The sequence below is a fragment of the Cnephaeus nilssonii genome (assembly GCF_951640355.1).
Source record: "Cnephaeus nilssonii genome assembly, chromosome: X".
NCBI classification, from domain to species: domain Eukaryota; kingdom Metazoa; phylum Chordata; class Mammalia; order Chiroptera; family Vespertilionidae; genus Cnephaeus; species Cnephaeus nilssonii.
The window spans coordinates 29,556,321-29,578,760 of NC_137071.1; the positions used below are offsets into that span (position 1 = coordinate 29,556,321).

General features: G+C 40.1%; 1 protein-coding gene across 1 annotated transcript in view; it reads left to right on the forward strand.

Moving 5' to 3' along the window:
- HDX (highly divergent homeobox) overlaps positions 1–22,440 on the forward strand; it is a gene marked incomplete at its 3' end in the record, with an annotated part of 159,737 nt that overhangs the window by 71,475 nt on the left and 65,822 nt on the right. The window contains exon 5 of the mRNA XM_079765688.1: positions 9,376–9,522. Within this exon, the coding sequence (XP_079621814.1) occupies positions 9,376–9,522 (147 nt within the window). The remainder of the gene's footprint in view (positions 1–9,375; positions 9,523–22,440) is intronic.

A 22,440-nucleotide genomic window follows, 5' to 3' on the forward strand; every position in this document is an offset into this window, starting at 1 on the left:
CTGCTATGGAGGCGAGAGAGGATCCCGCCACCACTGCTGCATTTGACAGCCATGATCCCATCTCAGGGCTTCTGGCTGAGTGCCACTCCACCTGTGGGAGCGCACTGACCACCAGAGGAAGCTCCTGCATTAAGCATTTGCCCCCTGGTGATCAGTGTGCATCATAGTGACTGGTTGTTCCACCATTTGGTTGATTTGCATATTAGCCTTTTATTATATAGGATGGTAGGGACTGACAGAGGTCAGAGGGGAGGGGGATGGACATAGACAAAAGTGTGGTGATGGCCAGAGGTGGGGGGCTGGGTGGATGAGGGTAAAGGGGGGGAAATGGGAGACATCTATTATAGTGTCAACAGTAGAATAAAAACAACAATAATATACCACTACACTACACACCTATTAGGGAAAAAAAAGATACATTATGAACTATGTATTTACTACTTTGATAAAATTAAAAAATTTAAAAAGAAAGAATTTTGTTCAGAAAGGAGTGTTGTTGAAATGTTTTGGGTTTTTTTTGTTTTTGTTTTTTTCTTTTTATGGCAAAGCTAAGGAAGCTTCAGAGCCCCTGTGAGGGCTGGATTTGTTATGGGAAATAGAGCAAGCAAGTTGCAACCAGCAGCATTTTGGATAACCTGCCTGAAATGATTTAAAAGAGAAAGGGACAGATTCCCCAAGCCTACAGTTATTTGTAATTTATTTTTTATTCTAAATGAAGTCAGTTTTGAACCTTTTTTAAAAAAATCCCCCCCCCTAAAATTAGTCCTTCAGGTTCAGTAAACTTTAGGCCTCACAAAACCTGGGTTAGTCCCTGAGGGTTGGGGGTCCCCAAAGGAGTTTGGATTCATTCATTATATTTATTTGCTCCTTTTAATTCTTGTTCTAGAGAGAAAGTGAGTACAGTTTTTTCCTCAGTAATTTTTATAATAAGAATTGTATTGGAACCTGCTCCTTCTTTGGCTGTTTACAGGTTTACCTTACCAGGAACTCACAGACTTTAAGCCCTTTGAAGATAAGGACAGTGCTGTATTGTGTTTCTATAATACAGGCACAAAGTTAATACATCTTTTATAAATATTTGTTGAAGAAACTGATAAATTTCAGTGCCATAAGGAATTACTTTTTCTTCTGCTCCATCTCTTTATTGAGACTTTTGTGCAAAGCATAAGGCTGAGGGGATGAGCATGTAGAGCGGAGTAAAGTTGCTTTTTCCAAATCCTAGATCCCATGCTTTGATTTTACATAGAAGATGCATTTCTGAATGACATTTTGAATTGAGTATATTAGATTTTGCTAATATCAACTCCCTTTACTCATAGAGATTATTTTTAATGGTGTTTAAACATTACATACTATGAGGTGCAAAATATTTTGCTTATTTCAAGAATCTTTATGCATTCTTTCTGTAGTAAAGTGGATTACCAACATGGTAAGTCTATTTGGGGGGTTTGCTTAAAATGGGGCACACCAATACTAAATTCGGTTCTAACAATGACTAATTCACACACCACTGTTGGACATAACCATCTTTTTGGTCCCTTTGCTCCCACAGCACCTGCTTCAATCAGAGGCAGTGTCTTGACCCTCCATGACCTCTGTCATGGCGACCACGAGGCATCTACTGCCTGAGGCCTCGGCAGTCAGTTGACCTTCCCAAGATGGCGGCAACCCTGATGAACATGTGTCAGGGGCGGGGTCCCCTCAACAGAGGCAGAGCAGGGAGGCACACAGGGAGAGCTTTCAGGCAGGCCAGCTGAACCCGACAGAGTCGTACCGACAGCTTCCCTAGTCCTCTCCTCCCGTGCCGGTGGGCTGATGGCTGAGGGGAGTGGCAGCCATTGGTGAAGCTGGGTGTGGGCTCACAAGGGTGGGGAGCCTGAGGCACCAGTCCTGGCTTGGTGGACAGGCACTTCTTCCCAGGGTTTCCGAGGGTGTTAGGGGTGGAGATGCACCCCAGCCTCTGTGCTGGGATGGAGCTGGAAAGGAGGGAGGTTGCCCCCTCCTCCACTGCTGGGTGGGACATTGCAGAGGAGGGGTTGTGGATCCCTAGCCCAGACCTACAATCCCAGGGGCAGGTCATGGGCTCAGGTGCTGCCGAGGCCGCCAGACCCTTGGGGGCAGGAAGGAACATCTGGGCCCGCCCTGCAGCAAGTCCCTGGCTTGGGTGTCTGAGCAGCACGTGGGCAGCAGGTGGCAAGAGTAGACAGAGAAACTGGCCCCGGGTTGGATAGTTGAGGTGTGCAAAACTTCTGCCTGGGCAGTGCCAGGGCCATGGAGTTGTGGCAGATAACAAAGCGCAGAAATCTGAGGTCTCAATGCTGGCACAGGGATCTGAGAACCTGTCGGGGTGTGGGATGTGACTCTCCTGCCTCCACCTGGCATGGGCTCCACTGTGCTGCTGGCAGGGGGAAGGTAGGGGCTGGCCCAGCATGAGCCACTTGCTACTTGCCACCCACCACAGCTTGCCAGTCCCCTATGGGCTGGGGAGAGGCGACCGGTCGGTCCTTTGTTCATCCTGGTCGTGACGGACACTGACTTTCTATATATATAGATTTCTCCTAGCAATATATTTTCTGCAAGGGAAACAAAAGAAAAAAAGTAACAAATTGAGACTACAACAAACTAAAAAGTTTTTGTAAAGCAAGGAAATCATCAACAAAATGAAAAGACAATCTACTGAATGGAAGAACATATTTGCCCATGATACATCCTTAGTAGTTAATATCTAAAAATTTTGAAGAATTCAACACACACAAAAAAAATCAAATTGAAAAATCAACAGAGGACATGAAGAGACATTTCTCCAAAGAGGACATTCAGAAGGCCAATAAACATATTGAAAGATCTCAACAACACTAATTATCAGATAAATGCAAATTAAAACCACAATGTCACCTCATACAAGTTAGAATGGTTGTCTTCAATCAATCAACAAGCAATTATGTGTTGATCTAGATGTTGAGAAAAGGGAATCCTTGTATACTGTTGGTGGGAACACAGATTGATTTAGTTACTGTAGAAAGCAATATGTTGTTACTTGAAAAAATTAAAAATGGAACTGCCTTATGACCCAGCGATTCCATTTCTGAATATTTATCCAAAGAAACCCCAAACACCAATTCAAAAGAATATATGCACCCCTATATTCATTGCAGTGTTATTTACAACTAGAGACCTGGTGCACGAAATTCGTGCACAGGGGTGTGGGGGGTGGGTGTCCCTTAGCCCTGTCTTGGCCTACAAAGACACCAGCATCCCTCACCCTGGCCTCTAGCCAGAGGTTCCTACCCTCCTTCTGCACAGCCTCTGGGAAGATGCTTGTCCTGGGGCCTCCTCAGGGCCCTGGCCCACGGCGCCCTGCAGTTCGGGTACTCGGGGGCTTGGGCTTTCAGGTCTGGCTTCCTCACCTGGCATGGTGAGCATAAGCTGCCATGGGAGCCTTGCCTTAGGAGTCACCCCCTTGGACCATACTACTTGCGAGTGTGTGTGGGGGGGTGGCCTTGGTGGCAGTGATTTGATGTCTGTAGCATGCCAGCTGACACCCACCACCACAGCGCCACAATGGTCCCGTCTGGACTGCTGGCAGGGGGCTTCCAGTCTGCTACTGGGGCTGATGGGCTGCGACTGGGGGCTGCAGGTGGAGGACCCCGGCACCCATAGGGCTGTCAACATCAGGAACTGGAGAGATCCATTTTTCTGGTTCCTCCCCTGCCGCGCGGATGCTGAGCTCTGGGCCCCACAGGCCCATTCACTCCCGCTGCACGGCCGGCCGGGGCGGGGACGTGGGCGGGCGGCCCCAGAGGCTCGTTCACTCCCACTGCACAGCCGGCCGGGGCAGGGACGTGGGCTTGCTGCCCCAGAGGCCCTTTCTGTGCCGCAGCACAGCCATGGCTCAGCATTCCGTAGGCCCCATTCGGTCCCCGCTCAGCGGCACGGCGGCCGATCGCGCCTCCCGCCGGCCCGATCGGCCACCCTGGCCACCCCAAGTCTCACCCCCCGCGCCTCATGCCAGCGCAATCGTGGGCGTAGCGGAGTGATGGTTAATTTGCATATTACCCTTTTATTATGTAGACTAGCCAAGATATGGAAGCAACTAAGTGCCCATCAATAGATGAATGGATAAGAAAGTGTTGGTACAAATATACATGGCATATTACTTGGCTATTAAACAGAATGAAATATTACCATTAGTGACAGCTTGGATGGACCTAGAGGATATTATGCTATGTAAAATAAGTCAGTCAGAGAAAGACAAGTGTCATATGATTTCACTTACATGTGGAATCTAAAAGAACAAAATAAACAAAACAGAAACAGACTCATATATAAAGAGAACAGACTGATGTTACCAGAATAGAGCATGTTTGGAGAACTTGAAGAAAGGGGTGAAGAGTTTAAGAAATACAAGTTGGTAGTTACAAAATAGTCCCAGGGATGTAAATATAGCATAGGTAATATAATTAATACTAGGGGCCTGGTGCAAGAAATTCGTGCATGGGGGGGGGGGGTTCCCTCAGCCCAGCCTGCACCCTCTCCAATCAGGGACCCCTTGGGGGATGTCCAACTGTGGGATCAGGCCTAAACTGGCAGTCGGACATCCCTCTCACAATCCAGGACTTCTGGCTCCCAACCACTTACCTGCCTGCCTGATTGCCCCTAACCGCTTCTGCCTACCAGCCTGATAGCCCCCTAACCGCTCCCCTGTCGGCCCAATTGATGCCTAACTGCTCCCCTGCTGGCCCGATTGCCCCCAACTGCCCTCCATTGCTGGCCTGGTCGCCCCTAACTTCCCTCCTCTTCCAGCCTGGTTGCCCCCAACTGCCCTCCCCTGTCGGCTTGGTCGCCCCTAACTGCCCTTCCCTGCAGGCCTGATCTCGCCCCCAACTGCCTCTGCCTGCCTGATCACCCCTAACTGCCCTCCCATGCCGGCCTGATCTTGCTCCCAAGTGCCCTCCCCTGCCAGCCTGGTTGCCCCCAATTGCCTTCCCCTGCTGGCCTGATCTCAACCCCAACAGGCCTCCCCTGCCGGCCTGATCTTGCCCTCAACAGCCCTCCCCTGCCGGCCTGATGTCACCCCTAAGTGCCCTCCCCTGCTAGCCTGTTCACCCCTAACTGCCTCTGCCTTGGCTCCCACCACCATGGTTTAATCTGGAAGGAAGTTGGACGCCCAGAAGATGGCCATTCGACCTGGTCTAATTAGCATATTACCCTTTTAGTAGTATAGATAGATTATATAGGATAGGATTGCTTAAATGGGGGGATGGGAAAGTCTTTTTCAGCAGGAGGAGATGCTCTTGGCAGACAAAAACACATAATCCCTATATCTGGACTGATAGCCAGCCATATGCACTATACTACCAAACTGGTCATGAAAAAATTGAAAAGCTTTCTTACACCTTATACCAAATAGCTGTTGCCCTTAAAACCCCTCTCTCCTCAGCCCCCACCTTAGGTTCTGCCTTCGCAGTTCACCTAGATTAGGTTCTGATCGGTTGGTTTTTATGCCAGTCAGTGTCAAAAGCTCCACCTCCTAGGCAGCCATTGGCAACTCGCACTTCATCCAGATTTGGTTCTGATTGGTCAGTTTCTATGCCAGTCAGCATCAAAAGCTCCGCCTGCTCGGCAGCCATTGGTTCCGGGTACTTCACCCAGATTTGGTTCTGATTGGTCAGTTTCTATTCCAGTCAGTGTCTCCGGGCCTATCTCTGGGCTTGATCAAAGAGGCAGGGCTGATCAGCAGCCCCAGAGTAGGCCCGGAGAGAAACAGGCATGGTTGCTGGCAAAGCTGGGAGAGAAAGAGAGAGACAATGGCTGATCAACAGCTGCCATGGAGGCTGCGGATCAGACCCTGCCTCTCTCTGCAGGCCTCTCTCTGGGTCTGATCCGCAGCCCCCTTGGCAGTCAGTGCTGGGTAGCTCCACTGGCACTGACTTCCGGTGTTTGGTGGAGCCTTGGTCATTATGGACCCTAGCTCTTTATATATATAGATTGTAATAACTGTGTATGCTATCAGTAGGTACTAGACTTATTGGGGGTGATCACTTCTTAAGGTATATAAATGTCTAATCACTATGTAGTCCACCTGAAACTAATGTAATATTGTATGTCAACTGTAATTTAAAAATGGATTTTTAAAAGGATTTTAATAGTTCTCATTTTTAAGGGATTGTTTTTGAGTACAAATACATAGTTCAGTTCTACATTTAACTGAGATACATAATTAAAACACAAAAATTTGCTCTCCAATATCAGTTTAGTCACCTAATTTTATTTTTAAAAGGGGAGCAAATAACTCATTTTCTAGAAATGTCCTTGAGGCTGGTGAAGAGGCCAAAAGGTTTCTGTTGTGTTGCAATAGTGAAGTTTACACAATTATCTGGTCACTTGAATCAACCCTCAGGTTTCACCTTGATTTTCAATGTTACTGGAACATTACTCTTTTCACAAAATCAACAATATATTTGTTTAATATGTCTCCCTCACTTGAGCCAAGGGTTAGGCTGTGGTATGTCTTGTAAAATGAAAGTGGCTTTAAAGTTCAATAGGAAGAAAAAATGATTTAATCGTCAGACTTCCTCGGGGAAGAACTTAATATTTCTCCCTATTCTAAATGGGTATTCAGTTATAATGCTAATTGATTTTTATTACTTCACTAGAGGCCCAGTGCATGAAATTCATGCATGGGGGGTCCCTTCAGCCCAGCCTGCACCCTTTCCAATCTGGGACCCCTCAGGGGATGTCCGACTGGGGATCAGGCCTAAACTGGCAGTCAGACATCCCTCTCACAATCCAGGACCACTGGCTCCTAACTGCTCACCTGCCTGCCTGCCTGATCGCCCCCAACTGCCCCCTCTCCAGTCTGGTCACTCCTAACTGCCCCCTCCGCCGGCCTGGTTGCCCCCAACTGCCCCCCTCTGCCAGCGTGGTTGCCCATCACTGCTCCCCTACCTGCCAGCCTGGTCACCCCCAACTGCCCCCCCTGCGGGCCTGGTCACCCCACACAGCCTGCTCCTCAGTCGTTTGGTTGCCCCTCACTAACCCCACTGACAGCCTAGTCGCCCCACATCCTGTTCGGTCGTCTGTTCAGTTGCGATGGTCGCTTAGGTTTTTATTATTATAGATTTTATTATTTAACGCTTTTAGGAGCTTTAAAAATAACCATCCTTCCTCCATAAGTTTCTACTTTATAGGCATTGCCATAAGTCATCTTCAGCATTGCTAAGTATGACATCCAGCATGTTTCTAACAAATCGAATCAGGTTTTATTTAGTTCAGTTTAAGAGATTAATCAGCTTTGGATGTCCTCTAAATGAATTACAAATTAATTGCCTGAGTGTGTTGCAGTTTTTGTTCATTATTTCTTCCTTTCTGACAGTAATTTAGGCTAGCTTGCACTGAAGAATTTGGTGCAATAGCAATGGAAAAATATAGGAATATTTATGCTGGCTGTTATGATGGTCCTTACTACCATTTATTGCTCTCTCGGTTTTATATTCAGAAGTTTATCTTCACAAGTATTGAACAATCAATATAGGATGGGTACCTAATGAGATTTTTATGTTGTAAATAACTTGAGGGTTATTCTATTTGATTAAAAATTTGGATGGCATGTTTTGATTTATTTATTGGGAACATGTCATTTGTACTAGTACTTGAAATAAATTTTACTTATCAGTGTTTTTTAAGAAGTGGAAGAACAGATTTAGCAATAATGCAATTAACACAAACAAAAAATGTATTATATTTTTTATGAAGAGGCACATTAATTATATACTCTAACTCCAATATCATGGTAGAAAACTAAGAATTCATATATTGATTTTCCTCCTGATAGCTAAAATTCCTTTTCAAAAGGATGTAGCTTCAAAACAAATTTGCTCTTATTGTGTAGTATTACATGAGTTTTAGCTATGATAACTTTATCTATATTTTATATTATATACATTATTTTCCATTGTTACCCAAATCCAATTTAAGAGAGTGTTTCACTTTAAATTTCGGCTGGATAGGAAATGTTGAAAGCAGTGTATGTGTAGGAAGGATTTGAAGTCTAGCTTCAATGTGGGACCAGACCATATTTTCTTAGGCAAAGGCAGCCTTATTCCTCATGCCATGATTTGTAACATTTGCTGTCAACTCACTCACTCTCACAGGCTTTCTCTTGCTCTCTAGGTCTCTCACATTTACTCTCATCACAAACACACACATACACATATAGGGCTTTACAGGATATATTTTAATTAAAATTCATTTTTAGTTTTTTTCACCACCTCTTGAGATAATTGAAGACATCATAGGGATAAAGCTACTAGAATAAAATCAGAATATTCCTATTTCTATATCTGCCATGGACTCTCCATGCCCTGTTGAATGTGTCCTTCAACCCTTCTTTTCCTGACTCCTTATCAGCAAATTGGAGATCAATATTCTATCTTGCTTCTAATTTACTTCCTAGGGATGCCGCCAGGATTTATTGAATTAAAACAATATATAAAGTCCATAGTTTTTTGTTTTAAAAACCCTAAGAACAAAAAAGATAGGCTAATTATGAAACTCCCTAAAGTCATAAATATGATTGTTTTCTTAGGACTACATTATCTTCTTACATTTTTATATGCCTTTTTCATTAATTATAAAATTTGTAGGAGAGCTATGTGTATGGAAATTTAGATTAAATTATCCAAAGGCAGCACAGTGATGTAATCCTGACCCTGTTTTTATTTTTTTTCCTTTTTTAAAAAATCCTTGCTTCAAGATATAGTTTTATTGATTTGAGAGAGAGAGGAAGGGAGAGGGAGAGAGGAACATCCAGGTGAGAGAGATACATTGAACATGCACCAACTGGGAATCAAACCACAACCCATTGGTGCACAAGACGACGCTCCAACCAACTGAGCAACCTGGCCAGCGCCTGACCCTGTTATTTTTTAAATACATGCAGTGTGAATGTAAATGTATATATCATAGAAAAAAGGTTGAAAGAATATACATTAGAATGTTAACAAATGTTATTTCCAGGATTGTGTGTAATTGAAATTCTCTTCTTTTTAAAATGTATCTGTAATTTTTACAATGACATGAATTATTTGTGTGATTATAACCCTTTACAATAAACATCACTTAATTGCTATCAGCTAAAATTTTTATTCTAGTACACTTTCATGTTATAAAATCATGTTATAAATATCATGAGCATTTTCATGTTATAAATATCATGAAAATGCCTATTTCAAAATGGAGGAACACAGAGTAAGAATTGCATAATTAATTTAACTAATGTATATATTGAAAGTAACCTAACACATCTCACCATGATGATCCTATCTATAATAGTCTTCCTTTTGATTATTCTAATTTTTAAAATTTGTTCTACAGCTACAAGACCGCACTCAGTTCAGTGACAGAGACTTAGCCACCCTTAAGAAGTACTGGGACAATGGCATGACCAGCCTTGGATCTATCTGTAGAGAGAAAATTGAAGCAGTTGCAACTGAATTAAATGTTGACTGTGAAATAGTTCGGGTAAGACATTTTCAATAATTTTCATGGTGTTGTTGATGAGCATCTTAAATGAAAGCTTTAAAAAGTATATGAGGTTATATAAATAATACCATCAATAAATTTTTAAAAATAACTCACATAATAGGAGGAAATATGTTCAAATCATATGTCTGATAAGAAACATATATCCACAGTATAAAAAGAACTCTTACATCTCAATAATAAAAGGCAAATAATGCAGTTTTTAAAATAAGCAAAGAATTTGAATAAGCATTTATCCAAAGAAGATATACACATGGTCAATAAATACAAAAAAAGATGTTCAACATTACTTGTAATTATGAAAGTTAAAGCCACAATGAGATACCACTTAGTATCTACTATGATAGCTGGAATAAAAAAGACAAATAACCACTGTTAGCTAGGATGTGGAGAAATTGGAACCATTATACATTTCTGGTGAAAATGTAAAATGTTTTAGTCACTTTTTAAAACCGTCCTCTAAAATTTTAACAAATTAATTATATGACCCAGAAATTGCACTCTTATGTATATAACCCAAAGAAATGAATCATGTATCAACTTAAAAACTTATATATGGATTTTCTTAACAGTGTTATTCATAATACCAAAGAGTAGAAAAAAAATGTCCATCAAGTTAATGGGTAAACAAAATGTGACATATGCCTATAATGGACTATTATAGAGCCTTGTGAAGGAATTAAATACTGAAATATGCTACAAAATAGATGAATCTTGACAACATTATGCTAAGTGAAAGAAGCTAGTCACAAAGAACCACATATTATATAACTATATTTATCTGAAATGTCCAGAATTGGCACATATACAGAGACAAATTAGTGGTTGCCAGCAGCTGGGTGTATGGAGGAATGGGAAGTGACTGCTAAAGGGCAAAGGTTTTCCTTTTTTCATGATAAAATATTTTGGAATTAAACAGTAGTGATTGTTGCACAACTCTTTGATTATATTAAAACATGTTATTGTATATATTAAATGAGTCAATTATATGGTATTTTATTTATTTATTTTTAATTTAATAAATCTTTATTGTTCAGATTATTACAATTGTTCCTCTTCCCCCCCCATAGCTCCCCTCCACCAGGTTCCTATCCCACCATCTGCCCGTATACCCCCCACTGTCCTCATCCATAGGTGTACTCTTTTTGTTCAGACTCTTCCCGCACTCCGCAACTCCTCTTTTCCCCCGAGAATTGTCAGTCCACTCCCTTTCTATGCCCCTGATTCTATTATGTTCACCAGTTAATACTATTCATCAGATTTTTTATTTCCTTGGTTTTTAGATTCACTTATTGATAGATATATGGTATTTTAAATATATCTCAGTAACATGAGGTGATCTGAAATATATGTCACATTTTATGTAATGAATAATAGATTGAAAATTATATTGATCTGTCTTGGGAACAGCAATTTTCATTCCCTTTGAAAGATGTTGATATAAGATTTAGATAGTGACAGTGGTGTATTGGTAAATATTTAACAATCAGACCTCTAAGGAAAACATTTATTGATTTCCATGGTATGAAGATTCCCACCATGGTTGATCCCATGGCTCATTCAATGTGGAGTTCAGAAGAGATACCAATAGTTGGCTCTCATGAGCAAATATGAGTAGGCTTCAGTTCAAACTAAAGGATCATCCCAGAATATAAAGAGAGAAGTACTATTAAAGAACAAGTGACAAATCACATAACTCTTTTAGAGGAAGAAATAAAGTTTTTGTCTTACACATACATGAAGAAAGATGGAGAAGTATAAGGAGAAGTCATAAAGAACAGATTTATCAAAATAAATACTATTCTCAAAATACTGTCCTGTTCAGAGCCTTGCTTTTTATTTTATGATCTAGATGGGAATTAAAAATTAATCTTGTATTTACTGAGCATGCTACATGTTACATATACTAACAATGAATTAGAAAAGCATTAGACATGTTTCCTATTTTTAAGGTGCTCAGACTCTAGCTAAAGGTTTGACATGAGAATACAAATAAATGACTGAAGATTAAATGGAATAGAACTATGGTATGAGGAGTCCAAGTAAAAGCCAAAAACAAACAAAAAATGAAGAACACGTGTTTTGTTGTAATTGTCATTTATTTTTATTTTTAACTCAAAGTTAAGTATGCACATAACTTAAGGAGTCAAGTTCTACAGAACTTGCTACAAAACAAACATTTCTCACTCTTTCCCTCCTACCATTTTCCAATAGCCAGAGTCAACTACTTCCTCCTCTTTTAGATGATTTATTTGGTATGTACCTCCATCTATAAATAATGTGCTGTATTAATTAGAAGTAGACTTGGCTGTGAGTAACAAAAGGACTCAAAATAACAGTGGCTTACAGAAGATATTTCAATTCCATGTACAAATCCAGGGATAATCAATTTAGAACTGACAGCAGTTCTACCATATGAAGTCCTCAAAGACTTTGGTACCTTCTATCTTCCAGTCTGCCATCTCTACAATATATTCCTTGTCCTCAAGGTCCAAAATTATGGCATGCATGGTCCAGGCAGCATGACAAAAATGGAGAGAAAGAAGGGGCAACGAATGTACCAGAAAGAGGATTCCCAGAAACTGTCACAAGACACATTCACTTACATACCGTTGACTAATGACTTGGTCATACCTAATTGGAAGGGAAGCTACAAATGCAGTTATATTGTGGGAAGCCAATATAAGTTCTCTTATTCTGGAAGAGAGAGAAGGCAGATACTGGAGAAAAACTAGCATATCTGTTTTTATCACTACTTTTTTTTTTATTTTCAGTGCTAAGCATTATTGATTGATTTCCTATTATGAAATGTGAAGTTTTTAAAAATATATTTCAAAGTATCTTATTAATTATTTTACCTACATGCATATTTATTTTCTTCCCAGTATAATTATTTTATAATTTTGATATTCAATGTTTATGTAAATGTTTTTCACATTTGAATTATGTAGTATAATGTTATTTGTCATTTTCTGCATAATATTATATTGTTTCCTTGGAGTTCATTATTTACTTAGTTTTTGTAAGTTTGCTTGCTTGATTTTCTATGTACTTACTATTAATTTATCTTCAAACCCTTCCACAGTTGTATATCTCTCCTCTCAATACATTTATACACATGTGGCAGTGTAACAATTTTATCATCTTGAAGAATCTTCTCCTGGAATATTATACTCTCCTCCAATCTGGATTGGTTACTCTGCACCTGGAGCATAACAGTTACCTTGAGATTTCTATTTTTAATCTTTTAATCCAATTGCTTTAATTTCAGTAAAATGTCCCCCCTTTTCTTCTTTTTTTTTTCTTTATATTGAATTTATCGGGGCAACACTATTTACTGTAACAAAATTCTACAGATTTCAGGTGCAGTTCTACAACACATCATCTGTATACCATTTTATGTGTTCACCACCCCCAATCATGTCTCCATAACCTGTTATTCTCCCACTCCCACCCTACTCCCCCACACTGTTGTCCGTGGCCATGAGTTTTATTTTGTTTTTATTTTATGTTTTTATGCTCAATCCCTCCACATCCCGCCTTAGTTCACTGTGTTTATTAGATTCCATATACTGTATCTTCTTTGAATAATTCTCAAGGTATCCTGTGCTGTTGCAAAAGGTACACTCAGTTGTTCTTCTAATTCTGAAGTATATTTCCTGGCTTGTTTTTATTTTATTTTGTTTTGTTATTCTTAATTCTTTATTGTTGAAAGTATTACATATGTCCCCTTTTTCTCCATTGACCTCAACAAGCCTTCCTCCACCTCCCAGTCCAGGTCTTCATCCCCCTATTGTCTGTTTCTATAGGTTATGCTTATATGCATGTAAGTTCATTGGTTGATCTGTACTCCCCACCAACACTCCCCTGCCTTCCCTCTGAGGTTTGACAGTTTGTTCAAAGCTTCTATGTTTTTGGATCTATTTCTCTTCATCAGTTTATGTTGTTCATTACATTCCACAAATGAGTGAGATCATGTGACATTTATCTTTCTCTGACTGGCTTATTTCACTTAGCATAATGCTCTCCAGCTCCATCCATGCTGTTGCAAATGGTAGGAGTTCATTACTTTTTACAGCAGCATAGTATTCTATTGTGTAGTGCATATAAGCATAACCACTTGGTCATGGTGTATGATCTTTCTAATGCATTGCTGGATGAGATTTGCTAATATTTTGTTGAGGATTTTAGTGTCTATGTTCATCAGCAATATTATCCTGTCATTGTCTTTCTTTGTAGTGTCTTTATCTGGTTTTGGGATTAGGGTAATGCTGGCCTCATAGAAAGAGGTTGGAAGTGTTCCTTCTTCTTGAAATTTTTGTAATAGTTTGAAGAGGATAGGTGTTGGATGTTTGGTAAAACTTCCCTGTGGAGCCCATCAGGACCAGGGCTTTTGTTTGCTGGAAGTTTTTGTTGTTGTTTTTTAAATATATAACTGCTTCAATTTCATCAGTAGTTATTGGCCTGTTCAGGTTATCTGGTTCTTCCTGATTGAGTTTTGGGAGATTGTATTTTTCTAGGAATATGTCCATTTCGTCCAGGTTGTCCTGTTGGAGTTGTTCATAGTATTTTTAAAGATCCTTTGTATTTCTGTGGGTCTTTTGTTTCTGATTTTGTCTATTTGGGTCCTCTCTCTTTGTTTCTTGGTGAGCCTGGCTAAATATTCATCAATATTGTTTATCCTTTCAAAGAATCAGATCTTGGTTTTACTGATCTTTTGTATTTCTTTAGATCTCTATGTCATTTCTTTCTACTCTGGTCATTATTTCATTCCTTCTGCTTACTCTGGGCTTTTCTTGTTGCTCTCTTTCTAATTCTTTAAGTTGTAGGGTTAGATAACACACATACATATTTTTTAATCCCTTTACTTTTGTTCTCCTAGCCCTCAAGTCCCCTCCTCTCTGACAGATGTCAATCTGTTCTATGCATCTATGCTTCTGTTTCTATTATTTGTTAAATTATTCTGTTCATGAGATTCCACATATGAGTAAAATTGTATGGTACTTCTCTTTCTTTCACTGGTTTATTTCACTTAACATAATAATCACCAGGTCCATCCAGGCTTTGGAAAAAGGTAAGTTTTCCTTCTTTTGTATGACCGAGTAGTATTCCACTGTGTAAATGTACCAGGGCTTTTTTATCCACTCATCTACTGATGGACAATTGGGTTGTTTCCAGATCTTAGCTATTGTTAATAACACTGCAATAAATATATAGATGCATATATTCTTTTGAATAAGTGTTCCAGGTTTCTTCAAATATATTCCCAAAAGTGCAAACTCTGAGTCATAAGGAAGTTACATTTTGTTTTCCAGAAAACTTCATACTGTTTTCCACAGTGGCTACACCAATCTGCATTCCCACCAACAATGTGTGAGGGTTCCCTTTTCTCCACATCCACACCAGCATTTATTATTTGCTGATGTATTGAAGGTAGTCATTCTGACAGGCATGAAGTGATATCTCATTGTGGTTTTAATTTATATGTTCCTGATCATTAGTGACGTTGACCATCTTTTCATATATCTATTGGCCATCTACATGTCCGCTATGGAGAAGTATCTATTCAGGCCCTTTGCCCTTTTTTTTAATTGGGTTGTTTATCTTTTTGGTGTTAAGTGATATAAGTCCTTTTTCTACTTTGGAAACTAACTCCCTATTATTATATTATTTATTGTCTAAGGTTTTACATATGTCTCCTTTTTCCCCACTTGACCCCCAGCTCCCCGCCCCAGCCATTCCCACCACAAGCAAACCCCCACTGCCCAAGTGTCTGTGTCCATTGGTTACACTAATATGCATGCATACAAGTCCTTTGGTTTCTCCATACCACCCCACTCCGCCATTTGTCTCTGGATCTATTCTTGTTCATCAAATTATGTTGATCATTATATCCCACATATGAGTGAGATCATGTGATATTTATCTTTCTCTGACTGGCTTATTTCACTTAGCATGATGCTCTACAGTTTCACCCATGCTATTACAAATGATAAAAGTTCCTTTCTTTTTATAGCGGCATAATATTCCATTGTGTAGATGTACCATAGTATTTTAATCCACTCATCTGCTGCTGGGCACTTAGGTTGGTTCCAAATCTTAGCTATTGTAGATTATGCTGCTATGAACATAGGGGTGCATATATGGTTTCTGATTGGAGTTTCTGGTTACTTGGGATATAGTCCTAGACGTTGGATTACTGGGTCAAATGGGAGTTCCATTTTTAACTTTGAGGAAACTTCATACTATCTTCCACAGTGGCTGCACCAGTCTGCATTCCCACCAGCAGTGCACAAGGGTTCTTTTTTTCCACATCCTTGCCAGCACTTGCTTGTTGATTTGTTGATGATAGCCATTCTGACAGGTGTGAGATGGTATCTCATTTTTGTTTTTATTTGTGTATCAATCTTGTGTATCTTTTCAAAGAACCAGCTCTTGGTTTCGTTGATCTTTTGTATTATTTTGTTTTTGTTGTTGTTGTTGTTGTTGTTTGTCTTTATGTCATTTATTTCTGCTCTGATGTTTATTATTTCCTTCCTTCTGTGTACACTGGGCTTTTCTTGTTGCTCTCTTTTTAAATCTTTGAGTTGTAGGGTTAGATTATTTATTACTATTTTTTCTTGTTTTCTGAGGTAGGCCTAGGGTAGAACTATAAACTTCCCTCTCAGGACTGCTTTCACTGTGTCCCATAGATTTTGGATTGTTGTGTTTTCATTGTCATTTGTAGCCATGATGCTTTTTATTTCTTCTTTGATCTCTTTGGTAATCCAATCATTGTTTAATAGCATGCTATTTAGACTCCAAGTGTTTGATTTTTTATTGTTTTTATTGTAGTTGATTTCTTGTTTTGTGCCATTGTAATCTGAGAAGATGCTTGATATGATTTCTATATTCTTGAATTTGAAGAGACTTTGCCTGTGTCCCAATATGTGGTCTATCTTTGAAAATGACGCTTGTGTGCTTGAGAAGAATGTATATTCTGTGGCTTTGGGGTGAAATGTTCTGAAGATGTCAAATAATTCCATGTGATCTAGTGAGTCATTTAGGATTGATGTTTCTTTGCTGATTTTTTGTTTAGAGGATTTGTCCAGTGTTGTTATTGGAGTATGAACGTCCCCTACTATGACTGTATTGCTGTCAATCTCTCCCTTGAAATCCTTCAGAATGTTTTTTAATGTATTTTGGTGCTTCTGTATTGAGTGCATATATGTTTCCCAGAGTTATATCTTCTTGTTGAATTGCTCCCTTTAGTATTATGAAGTGGCCTTCCTTATGTCTTGTTATCGCCTTTACTTTAAGGTCAAATTTGTCAAATATAAGTATTGCTACTCCAGCTTTTTTTTTTTCATTTCTACTTGCCTGAAAAACCTTTTTCCATCCCTTCACCCTCAGTATGTGTGCATCTTTTTTTCTGAAGTGGGTTTCCAGTAGACAGCAGATATATGGGTCACCTTTCCTTATCCACTCAGTTATCCTATGTCTGTTGATTGGGGCATTTAATTCATTTACATTTAAAGTTATTATTGATAGATACTTGTTTATCGTCATTTTTATTCTTTACCCCTGTGTTTCTTCTTCACTTCCTATTGCTTCTTTTTACAGCAGACCCTTTAGCATTTCTTGCATTGCTGTTTGGTGGTAATAAACTCCCTTAGTACTTTTTTTCTGTGAAGCTCCTGATTTCACCTTCAATTTTGATTGATAGCCTTGCTGGGTACAGTAATCTTGGATTCAGACCGTTCCTTTGCATGACTGTATATTTCATTCCATTCTCTTCTGACCTGATGTGTTTCTGTTGAGAAATCAGTCGCTAGTCTGATGGGGGATCCTTTCTAGGTAACTTTCTTTTTCTCTCTGGACACTTTTAATATTCTTACTTTGTCTTTGGTGTTTGCAAATTTAATTAGAATGTGCCTTGACGTTGGTCTTTTGGTGTTCATTTTTCTTGGGACTCTGTGAGCTTCTTGGATTTGTGGGGGTTTTTTCTTCCCTATATCAGGGAAGTTTTCTCTCATTATTTCTTCAAACAGGTTTTCTATTCCTTGCTCAGTTTCCTCTCCTTCTGGGACCCCTATTATGTGGAGGTTGTTTTGTTTTGTGTTGTCCCAACGTTCTCTTAGGCTCTCCTCCTCCTTTTTAATTTTTCTTTCTAGAAGCTGCTCCACTTGGGTATTTTTTTCCTACCTTGTCTTCTAGCTCACTGATGCGGTCCTCTGCTTCTTCTAGTCTACTCTTGATGCTTTTTATTGAGTTCTTTACAGCAGCAGTGTCATTTTTCATTTCTTATTGCTTCTTCTTCATTTCCACTTGGTTCTTACACATATTGTCAAATATGTCTTCCATTCTTTCATCCACCTTTTGACGATTTCTCGGAATTCTTTCTCTGACAGGTTGCTTGCCTCCACATCGTTTACTTCCTTTTCTGGTGATGCCTGCTTTTCTTTCATATGTGGGCTATTTGTTTCTCTCCCCATGATATGTCTTCTCTGGGTGTCTGGTTATGAAGTTCTCTCTCTCCTGTGTTGATTTAAAGGTACAAAATACAACACAACAAGGTACAACCCACGAGGCGCTGAACACAAATATATTCAAAATATTAATAACCGCAAATAAAGGTGACCACCAGAGAAAGGCGAATTAGAAGACAGGAGAGAAAGGAGAATAGAAAAAGAAAAAAAGGAGTGTAAATATGAAATTGGGTAGACGGGAAAAAAGTAAGAGAGAAAAGAGAGAGAATAAGAAAGACGAGGGGAAAAACTGTATATATGCGGAGAAAACTCCAATAGAACAGCTAATCCCAACACATGCCAACAACAAATACCTGGAGATGAATGAAAACTACAAACAACAACTAATATCAAGTGAGGTGAGGGAAAATAGAAGCAAAAAACAAACAAAAACAAAGCAAAAAAAAAAAAACAGGAAGAAAAAGCAAAACAATCTCACAAACAAGCATAAACAATTGATATAGAAAATAAGATGGTGACCATCAGGAAGGTAGGGAGAGAGAGAGTGTGAGTGAGGAACCCATAGAGTAGAGTGTAGACATGTGGTGTGTGTGTGTATGAGCTAGGGTCAGTTAGATTCTGCAGGTCTTCCAAGGGGCTGCCTAACCGGGCAGTCCTAGATGGTGGAGCCCCGTGCACAAAGTGGACACTTCTCGGCGGCTGGTGCGGACGCGAAGAACACGCCATCTTGAGAAACAGAGCTGCCTGAGACTCGGATCCTAGCTTCTGACACAAACCAGGACCCTGCAGCCACTGGGGACAGAGAATTGCTATCACAGCTTCAGACCAACAAACAACAAGAATCCAGACTTCCCGGCAGATTTCCGTGAGTCAAAGAGCCTATCCCCCTCCCCATAGGTGCACGGATAGCGCCAAAGTAACTGATAGACCCGCCCCTCGCCCAAGCTGCAGAGCTTTGCACAGGGACATGCTCCCCTTTAGGGAATGTGGCGCGTGGGACAGAATCAGCTCCACTTCAGGGAAATCTGACAGTGTGCACAGAGGGCTCCCCTTCGGGGAATTTGGGGGAATTTGGCTTGCGGGTCACAGCTCCCCTTTGGGGAATCTTAAAGCACGCACAGAGGGGCTCCCCTTTGGGGAATTTGGGAGAGTGCACCGAGGCAGCTCACCTTCAGGAATTTGAGAGTGTGAGAAGCCCTAGCCAGTTTGACTCAGTAGAGAGAGCACACACAGGACGCAGCTCCACTTCAGGGAATTTGGCACGCTGGACACAGCTGCCTGGGATCCCTGACTCACAGCACATTCACACTAAGAGCCAGTGACCCCAATTGTTGGTGCATGCACACACAGGGACCCTGATTCTCAATGAGAAACCGCACAAGGCAACAGAGATTCTGACACTCGATTCTTGGTGCAGACACAGGGAAACTCTGACTCCTGGCACATGCTAAGGATCTCATTTTCGGCACATACCAACAGTGTGGTGCAGACAGGGCCCCTGATTCTAAGTGTGCACACGAGACCACACGGAACACTGGGAACACTGATCCTGGGCAAGTCTGGTTCCCACCAACCTAAGGCAGCCACACGTCCTAGTGTCAGAGCACTTCAGTGAAACTTGGGCGGAGTGAAGTCCCCACAGCACATGGCCCAGGTCCTCGCAAACGGAAGCTTGAACTTTCTGGTGATAGCCAGAATGGGGAAACAAAATAACTCACAGAAGAAAGAAAATGTGGAGTCGCCAAGAAAGGAAATTAGTGAAACTGAAGTTTGCAACATGACCGAAAAGGAGTTCAGAGTAATGGTCATGGAATTTATACATCGGATGGATGAGAAGATCAACAACTTATGCAAGAATCAGGAAGAAATGAAAAGTGATATAGCTACAATCAAAAACACCATGGAAAGTTTCAACAGTAGACTACAAGAAGCAGAGGAACGAATTAGTGAGTTAGAAGATCAGGTACAGAAACAAGTTCAATCTGAACAGCAATTGGAGAAAAAAATGAAAAAGCAGGAGGAAAGCCTAAGGGAGCTTCGGGACAACATGAAACGAAGAAACATGCGTATAATAGGGCTGCCAGAAGGACAAGAAGAGCACCAGGGATTAGAAAATCTATTTGAAGAAATAATGACAGAAAACTTCCCGGATATGGGAAAGATAAAAGTTACGCAAGTACAGAGAGTCCCAAGCAGGATCAACTCCAAAAGACCCACACCAAGACATATCATAATTTCAATGGCAAATATAAATGATAAAGAGAGAATCTTAAAGGCGGCAAGAGAGAGACAGAGAGTTACCTACAAAGGAACACCCATCAGATTGTCAAATGATTACTCAACAGAAACACAACAAGCTAGAAGTGAAAGGAAGGAGGTATACAAAGTGTTGCAAAGCAAAGGACTGAATCCAAGAATACTATATCCAGCAAGACTATCAATCAAAATTGAAGGGGAAATCAGGAGCTTCGCAGACAAAAAAAGGCTCAGGGAGTTTATCACCACCAAACCAGCAATGCAAGAATTGCTAAAGTGAATACTGTAAAAAGAAGAAATAAACAGGTAAGAAGGAATACAGACACAAAAATAGATATGACTACAAACAAATACCTTTCAGTAATAACTTTAAATGTAAATGGACTAAATGCTCCAATCAAAAGACATCGAGTCGCTGAATAGATAAAAAAACATGACCCATATATATGCTGTCTACAAGAGACCCACCTCAGAACAAGAGTCTCACACAGATTGAAAGTGAAGAGATGGAAAAATATCTTTCAGGCAAATGGAAATGAAAAAAAAGCTGGGGTAGCAATACTTATATCTGAGAAAATAGACCTCAAAGTAAATGCCATAACAAGAGATAAGGAAGGCCACTTCATAATACTAAAGGGAGAAATCCAACAAGAAGAAATAATTCTGGTAAACATATACGCACCCAATATAGGAGCACCCAAGTACATAAAAAAAACTGCTGGAGGATATCAAGGGAGAGATTAATAGCAATACAATCATAGTAGGGGACTTTAATACACCACTATCACCATTTGACAAATCCTCTAAACAAAAAATCAGCAAAGAAACATCAATCCTAAATGACTCACTAGACCAGATGTAATTAATTGACAACTTCAGAACATTTCACCCCAAAGCCACAGAATATACATTCTTCTTAAGTGCACATGGGTCATTTTCAAAGATAGACCATATGCTGGGTCACAGGCAAAGTCTCTTCAAATTCAAGAAGATAGAAATTATATCAAGCATCTTCTCAGATCACAGTGGCATAAAACTGGAAATCAACTACAATAAATACAATCCAAAGAAATCAAACACATGGAAACTAAACAGCATGCTATTAAACAAGGACTGGGTCACCAGAGAGATCAAGGAAGAAATAAAAAACATCATGGAAACGAATGACAATAAAAACACAACAATCCAAAATCTATGGGATACAGCGAAAGCAGTCTTGAGAGGGAAGTTCATAGCTCTACAAGCCTATTGCAAAAAACAAGAAACAATTGTAATAAATCACCTAACCCTACAACTCTAAGAGCTAGAAAAAGAGCAGTAAGAAAAGCCCAGTGTAACCAGAAGGAAGGAAATAACAAAGATCAGAGCAGAAATAAATGACATAGAGACCAAAGGAACAATACAAAAGATCAACAAAACCAAGAGCTGGTCCTTTGAAAGGATAAACAAGATTGATGAACCTCTAGCCAGGCTCATCAAGAAGCAAAGAGAGAGGACCCAAATAAACAAAATCAGAAATGAAAGCGGTGAAATAACAACAGACCCCGACGAAATACAAAGGATTGTTACAAAATACTATGAACAACTCTATTCCAACAAACTGGACAACCTGGAGGAAATGGACATATTCATAGAAAAATATAACCTTCCAAAAATCAATCAAGAAGAATCTAAATAGCTCAATAGGCCAATAACTATGGAAGAAATTGAAGCAGTCATCAAAAAGCTTCCGGCAAACAAAAGCCCGGGGCCTGACGGCTTCACAGGAGAGTTTTACCAAACATTCAAGGAAGAACTAAAACCTATCCTCCTCAGACTATTCCAAAAAATTCAAGAGGAAGGAACACTCCCAAGCTCTTTCTATGAAGCCAGCATCACCCTAATACCAAAACCAGATAAAGACAACACAATGAAAGAGAATTACAGACCAATATCCCGCATGAACATAGATGCCAAAATCCTCAACAAAATTCTAGCAAATCGGCTCCAGCAGTACATTAGAAAGATCATACACCATGACCAAGTAGGATTTATCCCAGGAATGCAAGGATGGTACAATATCCGCAAATCAATAAACGTGATACATCACATAAACAAATTGAGAGATAAAAATCACATAGTCGTATCAATTGATGCAGAAAAAGCATTCGACAAAATCCAACACCCTTTCTTG